This window comes from Callithrix jacchus, chromosome 2 (genome assembly GCF_049354715.1).
Source record: "Callithrix jacchus isolate 240 chromosome 2, calJac240_pri, whole genome shotgun sequence".
Taxonomy (NCBI): Eukaryota; Metazoa; Chordata; class Mammalia; order Primates; family Cebidae; genus Callithrix; species Callithrix jacchus.
In genome coordinates this window covers 70,925,362-70,946,381 of record NC_133503.1, presented here as the reverse complement: position 1 = coordinate 70,946,381, position 21,020 = coordinate 70,925,362, and the positions used below count along the sequence as shown (strand labels likewise).

The window sequence follows — 21,020 nt, the reverse complement described above, 5'->3', positions numbered from 1 at the left end:
AATATTTGATCTGAGACTAAAATGACAACAAATTAGTTATGATATATAGAAGAATAAGGCATTGTCAAAGGGAACAACAGAACCAAAGAGTTGGAAGTGGGAATGAGCATGACTTACTGGAAGAATGAAAAGCCAGTGAGGCTGGAATGTAATGATTGAGGGACAGAGTTGGAAGAGATGAGAAGTAGGTAGGTTTGGTTATAGGGCTTTGGAGACCACAGTAAAGAATTTGGATTTTATTGTAATACAGTAAGAAATCTTTGAAGGTTTAAGCAGGACAGTAACATGATTTCATTTATATTTTTAAGAGCTGACTTTAGCTACTGTAAAAAGAAAAGATGGTAAGGTAGGGAGACCACATAATTTATCATCCAAATGGGAACCTTTTGCAAATGAAAGGGGATACTAACTGGACCAGGATGTCAAGCAACAGATGAAAACTAGAACTGTCCCAAACAAACCAGAAGTGTAGTCACCCTACTGTAAGAGGAGAAGAGTGAAATTAGGGAGATCAGTTAGAAAGTTGGCAGTAATAGTCCAGGCCAGAGATCACTGTTGCTTGGACTAGAGTGGTGGTACAGACTGGGAGAGTGGAGGGATGTAGATATTTAGTAAATAAATCAACAGGTCCTGATAACTTGGATGTGGATAGCAAGGGGAAAGGAAGGAATTAGAAGGATGCCCTGAGTTCTGACCTGAGCAACTGAATGCACGTTGGTGTCATGCATTGAAATGAAGCAGACTTGGGAGGAACAGGGCTAGAGGAAAGATTTAAGAGTTCTGTTTTGAAGGTATAAAACTTACGATGTCTGTGGGATAGCCAACTGGAGATGCCAAGTATGACATTTGTACTGAGTTTAGAGCTCAAAGGAAAAGTCCTGACTAGAGATACAAATTTAGTCTTGTGGTCTGGATAAAATTATCTTGGTTGAGGCAACAAGAGGAAGAGCATCCAGGACCTAGCCCAAGGGGAACACCATAGTGCATAGCCCAAGGAAGGAAGAGCAGCTAGTGAGGTTGGAGATAAGGGAATGTGCTCACATAGTAGAGCCAGACATCTTGCTTATGTTTATTGGAAACATGTAGAGTGTGTGTGTGAATTCCCTGTGCTTGTCCTTTGCCCATTTTTCTGCTGGGGTGTTATAACATTTCTTTTGTTTCTTTTCTTTGTTTGTTTTTTGTTTGGAGGTTGCTCACTGCAACCTCCCCCTCCCTGGCTCAAGCAATTCTCCTGCCTCAGCCTCCCAAGTAGCTGGGATTACAGGCATTCACCATCATGCCCAGCTAATTTTGTATTTTTCGTATAGATGGGGTTTTACCATGTTGGTCAGGCTGGTTTCAAACTTCTGACTTAAAGTGATCCTCCTGCCTCAGCCTCCAAAATGCTGAGATTACAACCATGAGCCATTGCGCCTGGCCAACATTTCTTACTCATTTGTAAAATCTACGTATATAGGTATTGGTGGAATTGTATCTCCCAGAAAGATATGCTGAAGTCTAACCCCCCCACTACCTCAGATTGTGACCTTATTTGGAAATAGGGTCATTGGCAGATATAATCAGTGAAGATGAGGTTATGCCGAGTCGGGTGACCCCTTAATCCAACATGACTGCTGTCCTTGTGGGAAGAACATGTGAAGACACAGGGGAAGAATGCCATATGACAGTGGAAACAGAAATTGAAATTATGCAGCTGTAAGCCAAGGAACACCAAGGACTGCTGGCAATATCAGGAGCTAAGGAAAAGGCATGAAACAGATTCTTCCCCAGAGCCTTCAAGAGAACATGGTTCTATAGACACCTTGATTTCAGGCCTTAGCCTCCATAATTGGAGAGGATAAATTTCTGTTACTTAAATCCACCTAGTTTGTGGTAATTTTTACTAGGAAACTATAGCCTTCTGTTGTACTTGTTACAGTTTTCTTTCCACTTTTGATTTTTTTTTTTATTACAGAAGTCTTACATTTTTATGTAGTCAATTCTACCACTCTTTTCTTTTCTTTTTTTTTTTTTTTTTTTTCCGAGACAGAGTCTCACACTTATTGCCCAGGCTGGAGTGCAATGGCATGATCTTGGCTCACTGCAACCTCTGCCTCCAGGGTTCAAGTGATTCTCCTACATCAGCCTCCTGAATAGCTGGGATTACAGGTGCTTACCATCATACCCAGCTAATTTTTGGTAGAGAGGGGGTTTCACTATGTTGGTCAGACTAGTCTCAAACTCCTGACCTCAGGTGATCTACCTGCCTTGGCCCCCCAAAGTGCTGGGATTACAGGTGTGAGCCACCATGCCCAGCCCTACCACTCCTTTTCTTTGTTATTTCTTAACTGTCATGCTTATGTCAACCTAAGTAACAGACACAGACTCTCTAAAAGAAAGTGATATTTATTCAGGAATGACATTGAAATGGGAATATGTGAGCCATAATAAACTATGTGTGTATTCAGAGAGGTAAAGGAAGGCAAAAGCTTTTTAAGAAAAATGAAGAGGATGGCCGGGCGTGGTGGCTCATGTCTGTAATCCCAGCACTTTGGGAGGCGGGGCGGGTGGATCACGAGGTCAAAGGATTGAGACCATGCTGTCAACATGGTGAAACCCCGTCTCTACTAAAAATACAAAAAATTAGCTGGGCATGGTGGCACGTGCCTGTAATCCCAGCTACTCGGGAGGCTGAGGCAGGAGAATTACTTGAACCCAGGAGGTGGAGGTTGCAGTGAGCTGAGATCGTGGCATTGCACTCCACCCTGGGTAACAAGAGCAAAACTCCATCTCAAAAAAAAAAAATAAAGAAGAGAATTACATAATTGTTTTGAGATAATTATCCTTGACTACAAGGATTAACAAGGGTGGCTCCAGTCCAAGGTCAGGCAGGCTGTTGCTGGGCAGATGTCCTCATGGAAGTATTTTTTTTGCGTAAGGTTGTGTGCATAATAAGGCTCCCTTCATGGCCTTCCCTAGCTCTATTTGGTCAAGGTTTTTTTTTTTGTTTTTTTTTTTTTAAACACAAGCGACTCCATTTTGATGCTGAATACTTTCACATTTCCCTCTTGATCAAGATGTTTTCCCAAAAACATTGCCAGTCAATCAGCTTATATAATAATTCAAGGTTTTTTTGTTTTTGTTTTTGTTTTTTTGAGATGGAGTCTCACTGTCACATAAGCGGAATGATCTCAACTCACTGCAACCTCCACCTCCTGGGTACAAGCAATTCTCCCACTCAGCCTCCCGAGTAGCTGGGATTACAGGTGTGCGCTATCATGCCTAGCTGATTTTTTTGTATTTTTAGTAGAGACAGGGTTTCACAATGTTGGCCAGGCTGGTCTCGACCTTCTGACCTCAAGTGATCCACCCACCTTGGCCTCCCAAAGTTCCGGGAATACAGGCATGAGCCACTGCACCTGTCAGTAGTTTAGTTTTGATAGCCCTCAGTGCCAGGATAGAACTATCTTGGATTGTTGGTCTGGTTCCATGTTGGAGGGAGTCATTGAGAACTAAGAGTTAGCAGCAAAACTCTTTGAGCCACTTTTGAGCAACAAGGGAGGCTGGGAGCGAGTGGCTCTTCAGCTAAGTTTACCTGGAGTTTATTATTAAGTTTAATTTTATCAGTTCCATAGGTATTTTCTATCACTTCAAAGTGCTGGGCCAGCATTATTCTGTTAGGAGTTGTAGTTTGGCAGGATTTTAACAAGTAACAGGTACAAAGTTTAAAAAGAAAAATACAAAGTAAAATGATAATCTCAGTTTGCATAATAGTTTTGAGCCGTGAACCTAGGCTTCAAGGTTCGATTGAATCTTTGAATCAATTGAATAAATCAAATGGTCGTGGAGAATTAGATGACACCTTTTGTAACCATGTGGCCTCTTTTCTTATTTTGCATATATGAATCTCAACTTTCCCAGATGCCTTTATCTAGATACAGCATAAAGTATTAGCAATAACACAGAAATATCTTTATTAAACTAATAGATAACATAGAGCAATTTTATCATCTAGGATCATATTCCGTAACTGGGAGGAATTAAAACAGAGAGAGCAACAGTTGTATTAGGGATGTTGCCAAAGTCACCAACTAGATGGACTAAAGGATCCCTTGGACCAGTTTCTGTCAAGTTACCAGCAGAAGCTGCTGACTGTGAAATTTCAGTTACACTGTTATCCTGCCAAGTGGAAAAGGTAGGTTTAAGAGGAGCAGGAGTCTGATTATGATATCTAGTCTTATTCTAACATCTAGGGAAAAGCTGTCTGCAGCATGAAAATGTCAACTTATTGTCCTGGTTTGCAGTTTTGAATGTCCCTGGTTATGGCACTGGATGATTTGGTGAACATTCTGTGTGAGCCATCATCAGCCATGAGACTTGCCCCTTAAAAATGTATCTAGTTAGGCTGGGCACAGTGGCTCACGCCTGTAATGCCAGAACTTTGGGAGGCCCAGGCAGGCAGATCATGATGTCAGGAGGTTGAGACGAGCCTGGTCATCATGGTAAAACCCTGTCTCTACTAAAATACAAAAAAAGTAGCCAGGCGTGGTGGCGCACGCCCATAGTCCCAGCAGTCTTGAGACTGCTGAGGCAAGAGAATTGCTTGAACCCGGGAGGCGGAGGTTGCAGTGTGCCAAGATTGCACCACTGTACTCCAGCCTAGCGACAGACTAAGACTTAATCTCAAAAACAAACAAACAAAAAATATATCTAGTTTTAGCTTTTAAGATTTCAGGAACAGAGCAGTTCCTGTTTTTAGTAATTTCATGGAAGAAAGTAAGATTGGAGGACTCTAGAAGAATTTAGTTCTGTCTACGGGTATATAACAGGAACTCAAAGACAATGCACAGGGCTATAATATAAGAACAAATGTATTTAACAGCCTTACTCTCTGTAAGGCTGGGAACCCTTGAAGCCAGGCATTCTATGCACATTCTCAAATATGATGCTCTAGTCAAAGCCTTAGTAATACAACCAGTGTTTCCAACTGCATCCTGTTATAAAGAGAGAGCAAATTTTTAATAAACTTATGTAAATAACTCTTGCCATAAAAAAATAAGAATACTCATGGAGAGTTTCTGAATTTTAGAGGAATCAAATTCGGAGAAAAAATGTTTCTACTTTTGTTTACAAAAGTATACTAAATTACTATAAACTATCAGTAGCTTAAGAGAAAAGGTTTCCTTAAATCTAGAAAACAAAATATTTAAATAAAGAACCTGGCCAGACATGGTGGGTCATGCCTATAATCCCAGCACTTTGGGAGGCCAAGGCAGGCGGATCACCAGAGGTCAGGGGTTTGAGACCAGCCTGGCCAACATAGTGAAACCCCATCTCTACTAAAAATACAAAAATTAGCCGGCATGGTGGTGAGTGCCTGTAATCCCAGCTGTTCCAGAGGCTGAGATTGCAGTGAGCTGAGATCAAACCGTTGCACTCCAGTCTGAGCGATACAGCAAGGCTCCACCTCAAAAAAAAAAAAAAAAAAAAAAAAAGAACCAATAATGTTTCAAATAAAAGTCATAAAAACGTTATCTTCAGGGTCATGCACTGTGGCTCACGCCTGTGATCCCAGCACTTTAGGAGGCTGAGGCAGGCGGATCACCTGAGGTCGGGAGTTTGAGACAAGCCTGACCAACATGGAAAAACCCCATCTCAACTAAAAATACAAAATTAGCTAAGTGTGGTGGTGCATGCCTGTAATCCCAGCTACTTGGGAGGCTGAGGCAGAAGAATCACTTGAACCCAGAAGGCAGAAGTTGCAGTGAGCTGAGATCACACCATTGCACTCCAGCCTGGGCAACAAGAGCAAAACTCCATCTCAAAAAAAAAAAAAAAAAAAATCCTCATCTGTTACTTAATCTCATGTAATTAATTTTTGTTCTGCTTGATCCTGATTAGTAATTTCATGAATTCATCAATTTCTTCATTACAGTTCTGAAAACATATTTTAGTCCATTGATTTTTCTTCCTAGGAACCTTTATTTAAGAGTATTTATTAGAGTGTTTTTCATGAATCTAATTGTAAATGCTTTTAGAGAAGAATCATAACTATAGACGAAAGAGAATAGCTTTGGTTTAAAATCTGATGAAAGTCTACCATAACCAGAAAATAACACGGAAATGTGATTATTTTTGTGGCATACAACATAGTAACCAGAATTGTGACTGACATTAGATTTTTAGGAATTCTATGCAATATTGGAACAAATGTATCAATAATATATCCATAAATGTAACAGATAAAAGATCTAGCATCATTTGTCATTTGACACTGCTTTCTGTATAATTCAGTATCTTAAATAAGCCTGATTTAGTTCGGTATGTCTCTTTTATAAAGCTTTGAGAAGTTCTGGGACCCTCTGGTACACCCAGAGTTAGTTCAAGGTCAAAAAAACTTAATTTAGAATTTGATCCTGGGGAAGCCAGGTAACAATGTTAAAAGATTAAAAACATGATTACAGATCACTGTGAAACAATAATCATTGATTTAACCAGAGTGATAAAGATTTTAAAACACTATAGAAAGTTACATGAATATATATATTTAAAAATTTTAAAACTCTTTCAAAGCTCAGTTTTCCTCAGTATTCAGAACTAATAAAGACTATACAAGAAACTATCTTGATAAAACATTAAATCTTTGTTTCTTAGGCCAGTTACCAAAAAGTTAAAGAAAAACATCTTACAGTATGATTGCTTCTTCAAATGGGAAGCCTGTTTAGGTAACCTGGAAGTCATAAACCTGATGAAAAGGTACTTGAATTTAATCAGACACAGGAAGAGTATGTCCAAGGTAGTACACCATATTATAGAGAACTTTAAACAGGAAAACTGGTAACTTGAGCAGAGGAATACTATTGTTCCTCAGTATCTGCAGGGCATTGATTCTGGGACTGACTGCAGATGCCAAAATTCTGACATCCCCAAGTCCCACAGTTAGCCCTCGCAGAACCCACAGATGCAAAAAAGTCAGCCCTCCATATTGGGTTTCACAGCTGAAGAATAGTGTATTTTCAATCCATGTTTGTTTGAAGAAAATTCTCATGTAAGTGGACTCACACAGTTCAAACCCATGTTGTTTAAAGCTCAACTGTACATGGCTCTTAGTAAAAGCATGGGAAAGTTTTGGGTTACATGGAACAATTCGGACACATCAAGAAAGCCAAGGCCAGGCACAGTGGCTCATACCTGTAATCCCAGCACTTTGGGAGGCCGAGGTGAGAGGATCATTTGAGTACAGGAGTTTGAGACCAGCCTAGACAACATGGCGAAACCCCATCTCTACTAAAAATACAAAAAACTAACTGGGTGTAGTGGCATACATCCATAACCCAAGCTACTTGGGAGGCTGAGAAAGGAGAATCGCTTGAACCCGGGAGGTGGAGGTTGTAGTGAGCCAAGATCTCGCAACCGCACTCCAGCCTGGGCAGCGTAGTGAGACTGTCTTTAAGAAAGAAAGGAGAGGAAAGGAGGGGAAGGGAGGGGAGGGGAGGGGAGAGGAGGGGGAGGGGAGGAGAGGGCAAGGGAGGGGGGAGGGGAGGGGAGATCAGGTTATACTGGAGGAAAACAACTTTTCTAGGCCTTCAAGGTAGAACAGCTTTTCTAAAAAGAAACACTACCACATGAAATGCACACATTAATTATAGGATACATCCTGGTTGTATATGTTTTATAGAAACATTCCAGATATTAGATTATAAAATATGTTATCAATTTTGTCAATCATTTTTAAACAGTTATTTTTTTCTCCAATTATTTATAACACTTTTCTTTTTTTTGAGGCAGAATCTCACTCTGTTACCCAGCCTGGAGTGCAGTGGCAGAATCATAGCTCATTGCAGACTTGAACTCCTATGCTCAAGTGATCTCCTACCTTGAGTCTCCTGAGTAGGCAGGACTGTAGGCATGCACCACCATGCCTGGCTAATTTTTTAAAATTAATTAATTAATTTTTTGTTAGATACAGGATCTCACTGTGTTGCCCACACTGGTCTCAAACACCTTGCCTCAAGTGGTCTGTCCACATTGGCCTCCCAAAGCACTGGGATTACAGGTGTGAACTACCACACCTGACCTGTAACACATTTTTATACCAAATTATTTTATTTACTTGTGTTTCTGGGTTTTTGATTATGTGTCATTGATTTTATTCAGTGCCATAACTTTCCTCTTTTATAGTTTGGTATATCTTTTGGGGTTTCATAAAGCATTATGGGTGTGTTAGGCTGTTCTTGCATTGCTATAAAGATATACCTGAGAATCCTCATCTCTCATCTTATGTAAAAGATTAATTCAAGATCGATCAAAAACTTACACATTTTAAAGTTTTTTAAAAAGGAAATACTTGAGACTGGGTAGTTGATTAAAAAAAAAAAAAGAGCTCACAGTCCCAAAGGCTGTACAGGATGCATGGTGCCAGGCATCTGCTTACCTTCTATCCTGAAGATGAGACTTAAGGATACAATCATAATGGAAGGCTAATTGGGAGCTGGCGCATCACATGGCGAGAGTGAGAGAGTGAGAGTGGGGGTGCAAAGGTGCCGCAGACTTAACCAGATCTTGCAATAACTCATTATTGTAAAGACAGCAGCAAGCCTTGAGGGATCTGCCCCCATGACCCAAATACCTCCCCCAGGCCCCACCTCCAACCTTGAGGATTACAATTCAACATATGGGGAATACATACATATGTATGTATGTGTCTCCTTACTATTTTTCCTCAAAAAATTTTTTGGTTGCTTGTACCCATTTATTCCCCCAAATGAATTTTAGAATAACTTTGTCAAAGACTGCATTAGATTGCTTCTTTGGGCCAATTAATTCTTTGTTGATAGGGTTGTCCTGTAGGATATTTAATAGCATCTCTGACCTCTACCTGCTGGATGTCTGACAGTAGTAACCCCTCAACTTTTGACAACCAAAAATGTCTCCAGGCATTGCCGGATAGCTCCTGGATGGGGGGTAAAATTGCACCAGTTCAGAACCAGTACATTAGTTTTATAAATAATTAAAGGAGAGTTAGTAACTTAATAATACTGTCTTTCTAAGCAGAAGTACACTATAACTTTCATTTTATGAGATTTGCTTCTTGGTGGTTAGTAAAACTATAAGACTTCCTTGGGTTTGGTGCCTTACTGTGGAGCTGGTGTTTTGATTCTGAATGACTGTGTGCCATGTAGGGTTGAACATATCAATCCTAGTAAGCATTGCATAATAAGAATAGCTGGCATTTATGTCAGGCACCATGTCAAGTGCTTTACTTGGGTTAACTCATAATCTTCACTGCATCCCCACGAGGTAGGTAGTATTATTATCCCGGTTTGGTAAATGAGGAAACTAAATAGGTTCAACCAGATGCTAACTAGTAGAGCAGGTTTACCATCACTCGTCTCCATCTTTAAGATTCTGGGGCACACTTTCAAACCTCATACCAGGTTTCCAAGGGAACATCAAGTGGAGATATTAGAAGGAAATGGTTAAGTGGAAAAAAGCAAGTCAAAATATAATTCTTTTTTTTTTTTAATGAGACGGAGTTTTGCTCTTGTTACCCAGGCTGGAGTGCAATGGTGCGATCTCGGCTCACTGCAACCTCCGCCTCCTGGGTTCAGGCAATTCTCCTGCCTCAGCCTCCTGAGTAGCTGGGCTTACAGGCACGCGCCACCATGCCCAGCTAATTTTTTGTATTTTTAGTAGAGACAAGGTTTCACCATGTTGACCAGGATGGTCTCGATCTCTTGACCTCGTGATCCACCCGCCTCGGCCTCCCAAAGTGCTGGGATTACAGGCGCGAGCCACTGTGCCCAGCCCTAATTCTATTTTTTAATTGTGTAAATCTGAAAAAATAGACCCTCCAGAGTTTTTTAATCCAGAAATTACTTTTTGGGTTTTGGTATATATTTTTTTGAGACGGAGTCTCACACTGTCACCCAGGCTGTAATGCAGTGGCCCAATCTTGGCTCACTGCAATCACCTCACGAGTGCAAGCAATTCTCCTGCCTCAGCCTCCTGAGTAGCTGGGACTACAGGCATGTATCACCACACCCAGCTAATTTTTTTTTTTTAATGTTTTTAGTAGAGATGGGGTTTCACTGTGTTGGCCAGGATGGTCTCAATCTCCTGACCTCGTGATCCACCTGCCTTGGCCTCCCAAAGTTTTGGGATTACAGGCGTGAGCCACTGAACCCAGCCTGTTTTTTAAAACTCTTTTTTTTTTTTTTTTTGAGACAGAGTTGCATTCTGTCACCCAGGCTGGAGTGCAGTGATGTGATCTCGGCTCACTGCAAACTCTACTTACCATGTTCAAGCGACTTTCCTGACTCAGCCTCCTGAGTAGCTGGGATTACAGATGTGTACCACCACACCCAGCTATATATATATTTTTTAACTCTTATCAGGTACTTTTTAAAATTACCTTCTCTTTGGGCCAGGCACAGTGGTTCGCGCCTGTAGTTCCAGCACTTTGGGAGGCTGAGGGGGCGGATCACAAGGTCAGGAGATGGAGACCATCCTGGCCAACATGGTGAAACCCGGTCTCTACTAAAAATACAAAAATTAGCTGGGCATGATGGCGTTTGCCTGTAATCCCAGCTACTTGGGAGGCTGAAGCAGGAGAATGGCTTGAATCAGGGACTCTGAGGTTGCAGTGAGCCGAGGTTGCACCACTGCACTCCAGCCTGGCAACAGCGGGAGATTCCATCTCAAAAAAAAAAATTACCTTCTCTTTCTCAACCCCTTCCCCCAAATATAAATTAGTGAACTTATTAATATAATATTCACTACAGCTGTATGGAGCTATCATAGAAAGCAGAATTCATCTACATTTTTAATACATCAGATGTGAAATTAACTTGGGTCTTAAATCAAGTTCAGCTTCCTTATAAGCCTGCAGGTTGCTTCCAACATCCCTCATTTGACCCGGACTATCTTTGGGAGGTCGGTGAGTTTGGCTACCCATGAAGACAAAGTGTTTTCCTCTGTGTGAGAGGGATTTAGTTTTGTATTTTTATATTAGCTTATTTGTAAAGTGATACTTTATTCCAGTGGGTCCTTTTATATCAACTTTATTGAGGTATAATTCCATACCATACCATAAAATTCTCTGAGTTATGCAGCCATCACTATCTAATTTTAGAACATTTCCTTCACTCTAGAAGGAAACCCTCTACCCTCCAATGGGTTCTCTGGTTTGCTTATGTTTTAAAGGTACATAAGCATATCATTCGAAAAATAAATTTTTCCCATTTTAGATTATAAACATTAGGCTGGGCATGGTAGCTCACATTATTAATCTCAGCACTTTGGGAGGCTGAGATAGGCAGATCACTTGAGGTGAGGAGTTCGAGACCAGCCTGCCCAATATGGGAAAACCCCATCTCTACTAATACAAAAAAATTAAGCCAGGCATGGTAGTGCAGCTACCTGGGAGGCTGAGGAACGAGAATTGCTTGAACCCGGGAGGCAGAGGTTGCAGTGAGTCAAGATTGCTCCACTGTACTCTAGCCTGGGTGACAGAGTGAAAATCCATCTCAAAAAAAAAAAATTGTAAACATTATTTTTAAATTGTAAATAGATGGGGCATGGTGACTCACGCCTATAATCCCAACACTTTGGGAGGGGGCGATGGGAGGATCACTTGAGGCCAGGAATTCCAGGCCAGCCTGGCCAACATGGCAAAACCCCGTTTCTACTAAAAATACAAAAATTAGCTGGGAGTAGTGGTGGCAAGGGCCTGTAGTCCCAGCTACTCTGGCGGCAATGGCATGAGAATCACTTGAACCTTGGAGATGGAGGTTGCAGTGAGCTGAGATTGCACAACTGCATTCCAGCCTGGGCAACAGTGCAAGACTGTCTCAAATAATAATAATAATAATAATAATAATAAATTGTAAATAGAGGTAAGAAATTCTTACGTAAGAATCTGCCCCTGTCATTTCTATTCTAGATAGCTACAGTTATCTAGCGCCTGCCTGCTTTTTCTATTTCAAATAAACTAATGAATCATCTTATCTGTTACTTTTTAAATCCCATTGGAATTTTGTTTGTAATTATTAAGCTTATAGACCGTTTGGGTAGAACAAATACTTTTTAATTGTTGTAAAAGGTGTATGATGGCCGAGCGCAGTGGCTCACACCTGTAATCCCAACATTTTGGAAGGCCAAGGTGCATGGATCACTTGAGGCTGAGAGTTTGAGACCAGCCTGGCCAACATGGCGAAACCCCATCTCTGCTAAAAATACAGAAATTAGCCAAGTGTGGTGGCACACACCTGTAATCCCAGCTATTCTGCAGGCTGAGGCAGGAGAATCTCTTGAACCTGAAAGGCGGAAGTTGGAATGGGTCAAGATCATACCCTGCTGCACTCTAGCATGGGATACAGAGCAAGGCCCTGTCTCAAAAAAAAAAAAAAAAAAGAAAAAAAAAGGAAAAAAGGGTTTATGAGTAGATAATTTAAGTAGGCCTATATCCAATAAAGAAATAGAATCAGTAATTATTAATAATCTTCCAAAACAGTAAGCTCCAGGCCCAGATGGGTTGGTGAGTGAATTCCAAGAAACATTTAAGGAAGAAATGATATAAATTCTCCGTAATGAATTCAGAGAATAGAAGCAGAGGAACTACTCCCTAACTAACTCTATGAGACCAGCATTACACTAATACCAAAACAAGAAAAGAAATTATAAGAGAAAACTACAGACCAATATCTCTGATGAGCACAGATGCAGAAATCCTCAACAAAGTATTAGCAAATCAGATCCAACAATGCTCAAAAATAATTATACATCGTGACCAAGTAGGATTTCTCCCAGGTATACAAGGTTGATTCAACATTTGAAAATCAATTAAATTCATTAATGCAATTCACCACATCAGTAGGCTAAAGAAGAAAAATCACATGATCCCTTCAATAGATGCCAAGAAAGCATTTAACACCTATTCATGATAAAACCTTCCTGCAAACTAGGAATAGAGGGGAACTTCCTCTACTTCAGAAAGAACATCTACAAAAAAACTGCTACTAACATCATACCTAATGGTGAAAAACTTAAAGCATTCCTACTAAGATCAGGGATATGGCGAGGATGTCTTCTCACCATCACTCCTTTTCAGCGTTATACTGGAAGTCCTAGCTAATGCAACCAGAGGAGGGGAGGGAGGGGAGAGGAGAAAAAAGAGAAGAGAAAAGAAGAAAGGAAAAAAAAGAAAAGAGATACAGGGCTAGGCGTGGCAGGTCACACCTGTAATCTGAGCACTTTGGGAGACCAAGGCAGGCAGATCACTTAAGGCCAGGAGTTCGAGACTAGCCTGGCCAATATGGTGAAATGCTGTCTCTACTAAAAATATACAAACTAGTCAGGCATGGTGGTGAGCACCTGTAATCCTAGCTACTTGGGAGGCTGAGGCAGAAGAATCACTTGAACCCAGGAAGCAGAGGTTGCAGTGAGCTGAGATTGCACCACTGCGCTCCAGCCTGGGCAAGAGAGTGAGACTCTGTCTCAAAAAAAGAAAAGATATACAGATAGGGAAGAAAGAAATAAAATTGTTTTTGTTCACTGAAGACATGATTTGTCTATATAGAAAATCTCAAAGAATCAAGAAAAACACCTCTTAGAACTAGCAAGCAATTATAGTGAGTTTGCAGAACACTAGGTTAACATACAAAAGTCAGTCACTTTCCTATATACCAACAATGAAAAAGTGGAATTTAAAGTGAAAAATATATTGCCATTTACATTAGCACTCCCAAAACTTGAAGAAATAGGTATAAATATAACAAAATATCCTCAAGATCTTTATAAGGAAAACTACAAAATCGTAATGATGGTTATCAAAGAAGAACTACGTCAATGGAGAAACATGTCATGTTTGTGAATAGGAAAACTCAATGTCATCAAGATGTCAGTTCTTCCTGACTAAATTGGTAGATTCAATGCAATCCCAATCAAAATCCCAGCAATTTGTTCTGTGAACATCAACAAACTGATTATAACGTTTATATGGAAAGACAAAAGATTCAGAATAGCTGTCTCGGTCCATTTTTCATTGCTATAAGGGAATACCTGAAGCTGAGTAAATTTATAAAGAAAAGAGGTTTATTTGGCTCTTAATTCTGTAGGCTGAACAAGAAGCATGACACCAGCATCTGCTTCTGGTAAGGACCTCAGGAAGCTTCCAATCATGGCAGAGGTGAATGGGGAGCAGGCATGTCTCATGGTGAGAGAAGGAGGAAAAGAAAAGAGAACAATCAGATTTCATAGGAACTATGAGTGAGAACTGGCTCAATCCCTTGAGAATGGCACCATGACATTTATGAGGGATCCGTCCATATGATTCCACCAGGTCCTACCTCCAACATTGGAGATCCAATTTTAACCTGACACTTGGAAGGACCAAATATCCAAACTATATTATTCTTTCTCTGGCCCCCCAAGTGTCATATCCTTCTCATGTTATAAAGCATAACCATCCCTTCCCAATAGTTTCCAAACGCCTTAACTCATTCTGCTATCAATTCAAAAATGCAAAATCTCATCTGAGACTGAAGGCTAATTTCCTCCAGCTGTTAACCTGTAAGATGAAAAACAAGTTATTGACTTCTAAGATATGAGGTCTGTACAGGCATAGGGTAAACATTCCCATTCCAGAAGGGAAGGATTGGCCAAAAGAAAGGGGTAATAGGCCTTATGCAAGTTAAAACTCAACAGGGGGATTTTGATCCAAGATGGCCGATCGCTAACATCCCGGGATTGCAGCTCTCAGGGAAGGCGCGGAGAACTAGAGGACGCCACACTTTCAGACAAATTCTGGTCGCTCACGGAGCAGGAGATCCCCCAGTGGAGGAAACACATGGGTGGCCAGCGTGGCTCTCGTGGCCGGTGCAGCAGTTCCGCCGGCACCTCGGCGCGGCAGCTCTCGGATCAAAGTAAACAGGTTCGGAGGACCTGCACGGGTCCCCAGCAGGACACCAGAGCCCGGCGCAGCCGCTGTGACAGCACCTTGGCGCGAGAGCACTCCGCGCAGAGTAAACAGGACCGGTTTCCCTTCTGACCGAGGTTTGGAGCCCCGGGAAGGCAGAGTCGCCTACTACCTACACAAGAAGGAAGCCCGACAGGAGAATCCTGGGCAGAAAAGCACCATCAGTTTTAACGCCGCTGCTCTGGCCCTGGGAACTAACAACCTGGACGCCCACTCAAGAGACCTAATCTGAAAGTTGGTAATTTCAAAGAGACAGGAGGATAAATTTACAATGACGGGAAGAAACCAGTGTAAAAAAGCTGAGAATACTCAAAATCAGAAGGCCTCTCCCTCTAAAGATATCACAGTTCCACATCAACAATGGAACAAGGCTTGATGGAGAACGAGCGCATCCCAGTGACAGAATCACTCTTCAAGGAATGGATAATAAGAAACTTCGGTGAGTTAAAAGACCATGTTGTAGCCCAACGTAAAGAAACTAGGAACTTTGAAAAAAGGTTTGATGAAATCCTATTGAGAATAGACAACTTAGAGAGGAGTATGAGTGAATTAATGGAACTAAAGAATACAATACAGGAACTCCGAGAAGTATGGACAGGTTTAAACACTCGAATTGTTCAAGCAGAAGATGGGATATCAGAGGTCAAAGTCCAACTTAATGAAATAAAACGTGAAGAAAAGATTAGAGAAAAAAGGATAAAAAGGAATGAGCAAAGTCTCCAAGAAATGTGGGACTATGTGAAAAGACCAAATTTACGTTTGATAGGTGTACCTGAATGCGACGGAGAGAATGAATCCAAGCTGGAAAATACCCTTCAGGATATTATTCAGGAAAATTTTCCTGAACTAGCAAAGCAGGTCAAAATTCAACCCCAGGAAATACAGACAACACCACAAAGATATTCCTCAAGAAGAGCAACCCCAAGGCACATAATCGTTAGATTCACCAGGGTTGAAACGAAGGAGAAAATACTAAGGGCAGCCAGAGAGAAAGGTCATGTTACCCACAAAGGCAAGCTTATCAGACTTACAGCAGATCTCTCAGCAGAAACTCTACAAGCCAGAAGAGAGTGGGGGCCAATATTCAACATTCTCAAAGAACAGAACCTTCAGCCCAGAATTTCATATCCAGCCAAACTAAGCTTCACAACTGAAGGAAAAATAAAATCTTTTATGAACAAGCAAGAACTCAGAGATTTTATTACCACCAGGCCTGCTTTACAAGAGCTTCTGAAAGAAGCATTACACACAGAAAGAAACAACCAGTATTAGCCTTTCTAAAAATACACCAAAAAGTAAAGAGCACCAACATAAAGAAGAATTTACACCAACGAATGGATAAAACAGCCAGTCAACATCAAATGGCAGTAACCCTAAATTTAAATTGACTAAATCCCCCAATCAAAAGACACAGCCAAAACCCAATGGCATGTTACATCCAGACCTGTTTCACATGCAAGGATACACAAAGACTCAAAACAAAGGGATGGAGAAAGATTTACCAACCAAATGGAGAGCAAAAATAAATAATAAATAAATAAAAAGCAGGAGTTGCAATTCTCGTAGCGGAGAAAATAGATTTTAAAGCAACAATGATATAGTGGTAAAAGGATCAATGCAACAACAAGAGCTAACGATCCTAACACCCCGATACGAGACTTAGATTCAATGAGACAGAAAATTAATAAGGATATCAAGGACTCGAACTCAGATCCGGAACAAGTAAACTTAATAAATATTCATAGAGCTCTCCATTTCAAATACACAAAATATACATTCTTGTCAATACCACATCACACCTACCCATAAGTTTAAGTGAAACATTGATTGGCCATTATTAATACTCAGTTTTTTTCAAAATAATGCAATATTTCCATTTACTCTCCCTCTTTCTCTTCCTCTTTCTTCCTCTCCTTTACTTATTATTATTTTTTTCTTTCCTTCTCTCAAAAAAAAAAGAAATCAACTTGTAAACCTATAGATCCAGGTCGGCAATGTCTCTCTCATTGCTTGATTTCCTTCCTTCCCTTCCCTCCCTCCCTCCCTCCCTCCCTCCCTCCCTCCCCGCTTCCTCCCTTCCTTCCTTTCTTCCTTCATCCCTTCCTTCCTCCCTACCGTCCTTCTTCCCTCCCTTCCTTCCTTCCTCCCCCACCCAAAAAAAAAACAGGGTAGATATTAAATCTTCAAGCTCCAAAATAATCTCCCTTAACTCCATGTCCTGCATCCTGGACATACTGGTACAAGAGGTGGCCTCCTAAGGCCTTGGGCAGCCCTGCCCCATGGCTTTACTGGGACACAGCCAATATGGCTACTCTCACAGGTTGGAGTTGTACCTTTGGCTTTTCCTGGCTGAAAGTACAACTGCTGGCTGGGCACAGTGGCTCACGCCTATAATCCCAGTACCTTTGGGAGGCTGAGGCAGGTAAATCACAAGGTCAGGAGTTCAAGACCAGCCTGGCCAATTTGGTAAAACCGCATCTCTACTAAAAATACAAAATTAACCAGGTGTGGTGGCATGCATCTGTAATCCCAGCTACTCAGGAGGCTGAGGCAGGGGAATTGCTTGAACCCAGGAGGCAGAGGTTGCAGTGAGCCGAGATCATGCTGTTGCACTCCAGCCTGGGTGACAAAGCAAGACTCCATCTCAAAAAAAAAAAAAAAAGAGAGAAAGTACAACCTGCTGGTGGCTCTACCACTCTGGGCCCTGGAGGGCAGCAGCCTTGTTTCCATGAATCTACTAAGGAGTACCTCTGTGGGGGCTCCAATCCCACATTTCCCCTTGGCACTGCCCTAGTAGTCTCTCTGTGAGGGTGCTGCCCCATGGCAGGCTGCTGCCTGGGCACCTATACTTTCTGATAAATCTGAAATCTAGGTGGAAGCTGCCAGAATGCACTCTTGCATTTTGTGTGTCTGCAGACTTAACACCACGTGGAAGCTGCCAGGGCCTCTGATTGACACCCTGAGCTATGTCTGGGGCCTTTTGAGCCCAGACTCGAACCTGAACAGCCTGAGTTTGGACTGGGCTCCTGAAATAATTCTGGCCTCCTAGGCCTGTAGGCCTTTTTCTCATTGTCCTGCTAATTTCTTTTGCAAGTCATTGTTCTTCAGCCCCTTTGGATTTCTCTCCTAAAAATGCTTGTTCCTTTTCTACCACAGGACTGGGCTGCAAATTTTTCAGACTTTTACACTCTACTTTTCTTTTAATTTTAAGTTCAAACCTTAGATCAGCCCTTTGCTTCCACATTTGATTGTGGACTGTAAGATTTAGAACAAAGCAATGATGTCTACTTTCACCACTCCTACTCAGATGGTGCTGGAAGTCTCAGCTGGTGCAATTGGTTAAGAAAAGGAAATAGGCCAGGCATGGTGGCTCATGCCTGTAATCCCAGCACTTTGGGAGGCCAAGAAAGGAAGATCACCTGGGCCCAGGGGTTCAAGCCCAGCCTGAGCAACATAGAGAGATACTATTTCTACAAAAAAATAAAATACGAAAGGGGAATAAAATGCATGCAGATTGGAAAAAAGAAATGAAACTGTCTCTATTTCCAGATGACATGATTGTCTATGCAGAAGATCTCAAGGATACTCACCCCCAACAACAACAACAACAACAAAAATTCTAGAATCTAATTGAGTGAGTTTAACAAGGTCACTGGATACAAATTCAACACAAGCCTTGACCAGGAACTTTTTCCGTCAGGAGTATAGCCAACTTAGAAGGACTCTCCACTAAAAAAAAAAACCAGGATTCTTAACCGAAACTAACTTTTCCTGCTAGCCACACTGACGAGAATTAACAGAAGTTTCCAAAGAGTAAAATTAACCAAAAACCATGAGCAGAAACTAGAGTGGTAGGCAGCAAATCCCATTATCAATACCATAAGTGGGTGATAAGCCTTGGGTCAGCAGTTTGCTGGTACAGGTGAATCTGACACTTCCAATTTAGTAAGTTCAAATCCCCAAAAGAAAAGTGTTCTGGTTTCTGAGCTTTCTTTGTTTTGCTCTAAATATGTATAATATTCACCTCACAAGGTCTGAAAATAGGGCTAATTAGGCGGCCTGAAGGAGTTATTTCCTAGTTTCACTCTGCAGATGCCAGATATCGGGGAGCTTTAGTAATCTGTGTTTCTCCTCCCTCTGGCAATACAACTATTAAAATTAGAAAGAGAATTTGTTATTTGTGAAAGCTTAACCAGAACAATATGTGCTAGAAATGCAAAATACTTAATTAGGAGTTGAGAATATGAGAGAACAATGAAACGAGAATAGATTAATAAATATTATTAGATTTTATTTATTTATCATTTGTTGGATCCAAGTACCTTATAGCTACCAAGGATACAGGATACAAAAAGAGGTTCTTCTTTTTTTTTTTTTTAAGCCTGCAGCACCTGGTATTCCCACGCAGTCTCCCTTTCAAGTACTAACGAGGCCCGACCTTGCTTAGCTTCCAAGATCAGACGGGATTGGGCGCATTCCAGGTGGTATGGCCGTAGACAAAAAGAGGTTGTTCTTAAATGGGAGAGAAGATAACTAAGTGCCCTGCAAAATGTCTCATGATATGTGCTAAAGTAACTAGTATGTACAGTGTGCTGTGGAATCATCAAAGAGGGGAGCAAACTAACTCTCTCCAAGGTTTGAAGAGCAGTGCAGTTGGATTCTACTTCCAATCTATGAAACTTTAACCATACCTGTTAAAGTACTCTCTGAGGACCCAGTGAAAAATCAGGCAGATACCAGAGAGGAATCTGTTCTTATAAGATAGCTGCATAGGGTGATATCTGTGACTTTGTGGCTTTTTAACTGATTGCATTCCCCAATCATTTGCAACTTGGGTGGCAGAAAGCTGAAATTTTATAGACTTGAAATGTCAGGGGACAGAGGTCAAGCTGGCAGAGCAAGAAATTACAGAGGAAACTCTGCAAACAAGAAAAATCATAGGAAGGGTAAATCCCAAAATTTTAATATAATGTCTGCTCAGGTGCTTGACTAATAGCCAAGTTATAAAGGCACAGCAGGGAAACCCCCCGCCTCAAGGGGCCAGGTTAAAACAACAGCGACTGGAAACTATAAGAACAAAGATATCAGTACCTGTATTGTACAAGGGAGACAAAGTTTACAGTTTGAATCTAGGCAAGTTAAGTATTAATATCTACTAGAACAACAGCAAAAACCCTGTAACAATTCTTAGAAGAACATAGTTAAACCCAGTGTCTAGGCATGCAAAGAAACAGAAGTGTAACCCCTACTCAAGGAGGGGAAAAGGGCAGCCAGTAGAAACTGAGTGAGCCTAGTTGTTACATTTAACAAAAACTTCAAAGCAGTTATTATAAATGTGTTCAATGAGTTAAAGAAAATATGACATCAATGAGTGGGTGGAAAATCTCAACCAAGAAATGGAAACTATAAAAATGGAAATTTGAGAGTTGAAAATACAGTAACTGAAATTTTTAAAAAGTCTGAATGGCTTCAACAGTAGATTGGAAAAGAAAGCAGATTGGCAAAGAAGCTGTGGAATTGAAGCTAAATAAAGCAATAGAAGTCACCCAATTTTGAGAAACGGGAGAAAAAGATGGAATAAAGTTGAACAGAGATATGTAGGGCAATATCAAACAATAACCCATAATATATATAATTAGAGTCTTAGGAGGGGCAGCAGATTGTAGAAATTTTTTGAATATATAATGACTGGAATTTTTGAAATTTGCTAGGAAAAAATTAGCTTACAAACCCAAAAAATAAACAGACTAAAGCAAGATCATCACAAAACCATTTATTGACTGTCCAGAGAAAAATGATATATTGTATATAGGGAGCAGCAGTGCAATTAACATCTCACTTCTTATCAGAATCTGTGGAGGTCAAAACATACTGGACCAACATATTCAAATGTTGGAAGAAAGAAGACTTTCAGCCAAGAATTCTACATCTGGCAAAATTACTCTTTAAAAATAAGGGGAAAATAAAGACATTTTTGGATAAACAGAGATGAGAGAATTTTTCACTAGTAGACCTGCACTATAAGACATTTTGGCTGAAGGGAAATGACACCTAAATGGGTATT

At 40.9% G+C, this 21,020-nt stretch overlaps 1 protein-coding gene and 1 pseudogene across 6 annotated transcripts in view; one reads left to right on the top strand and one right to left on the bottom strand.

The window, feature by feature from the left end:
- Nucleotides 1–21,020, top strand: part of SIMC1 (SUMO interacting motifs containing 1) — a 76,761-nt gene that overhangs the window by 5,051 nt on the left and 50,690 nt on the right. Inside the window, exon 1 of one of the 6 annotated variants that reach the window (XM_035290718.3) lies at nt 14,072–14,182. The exons of the other annotated variants lie outside the window; for them this stretch is intronic. Within the exon in view, the coding sequence (XP_035146609.1) occupies nt 14,111–14,182 (72 nt within the window). The 5' untranslated portion in view covers nt 14,072–14,110. Of the gene's footprint in view, nt 1–14,071; nt 14,183–21,020 lie in introns of those variants that run through there. 6 annotated transcript variants of the gene reach the window in all.
- On the bottom strand, nt 19,336–19,454 carry LOC118152002 (5S ribosomal RNA; annotated as a pseudogene).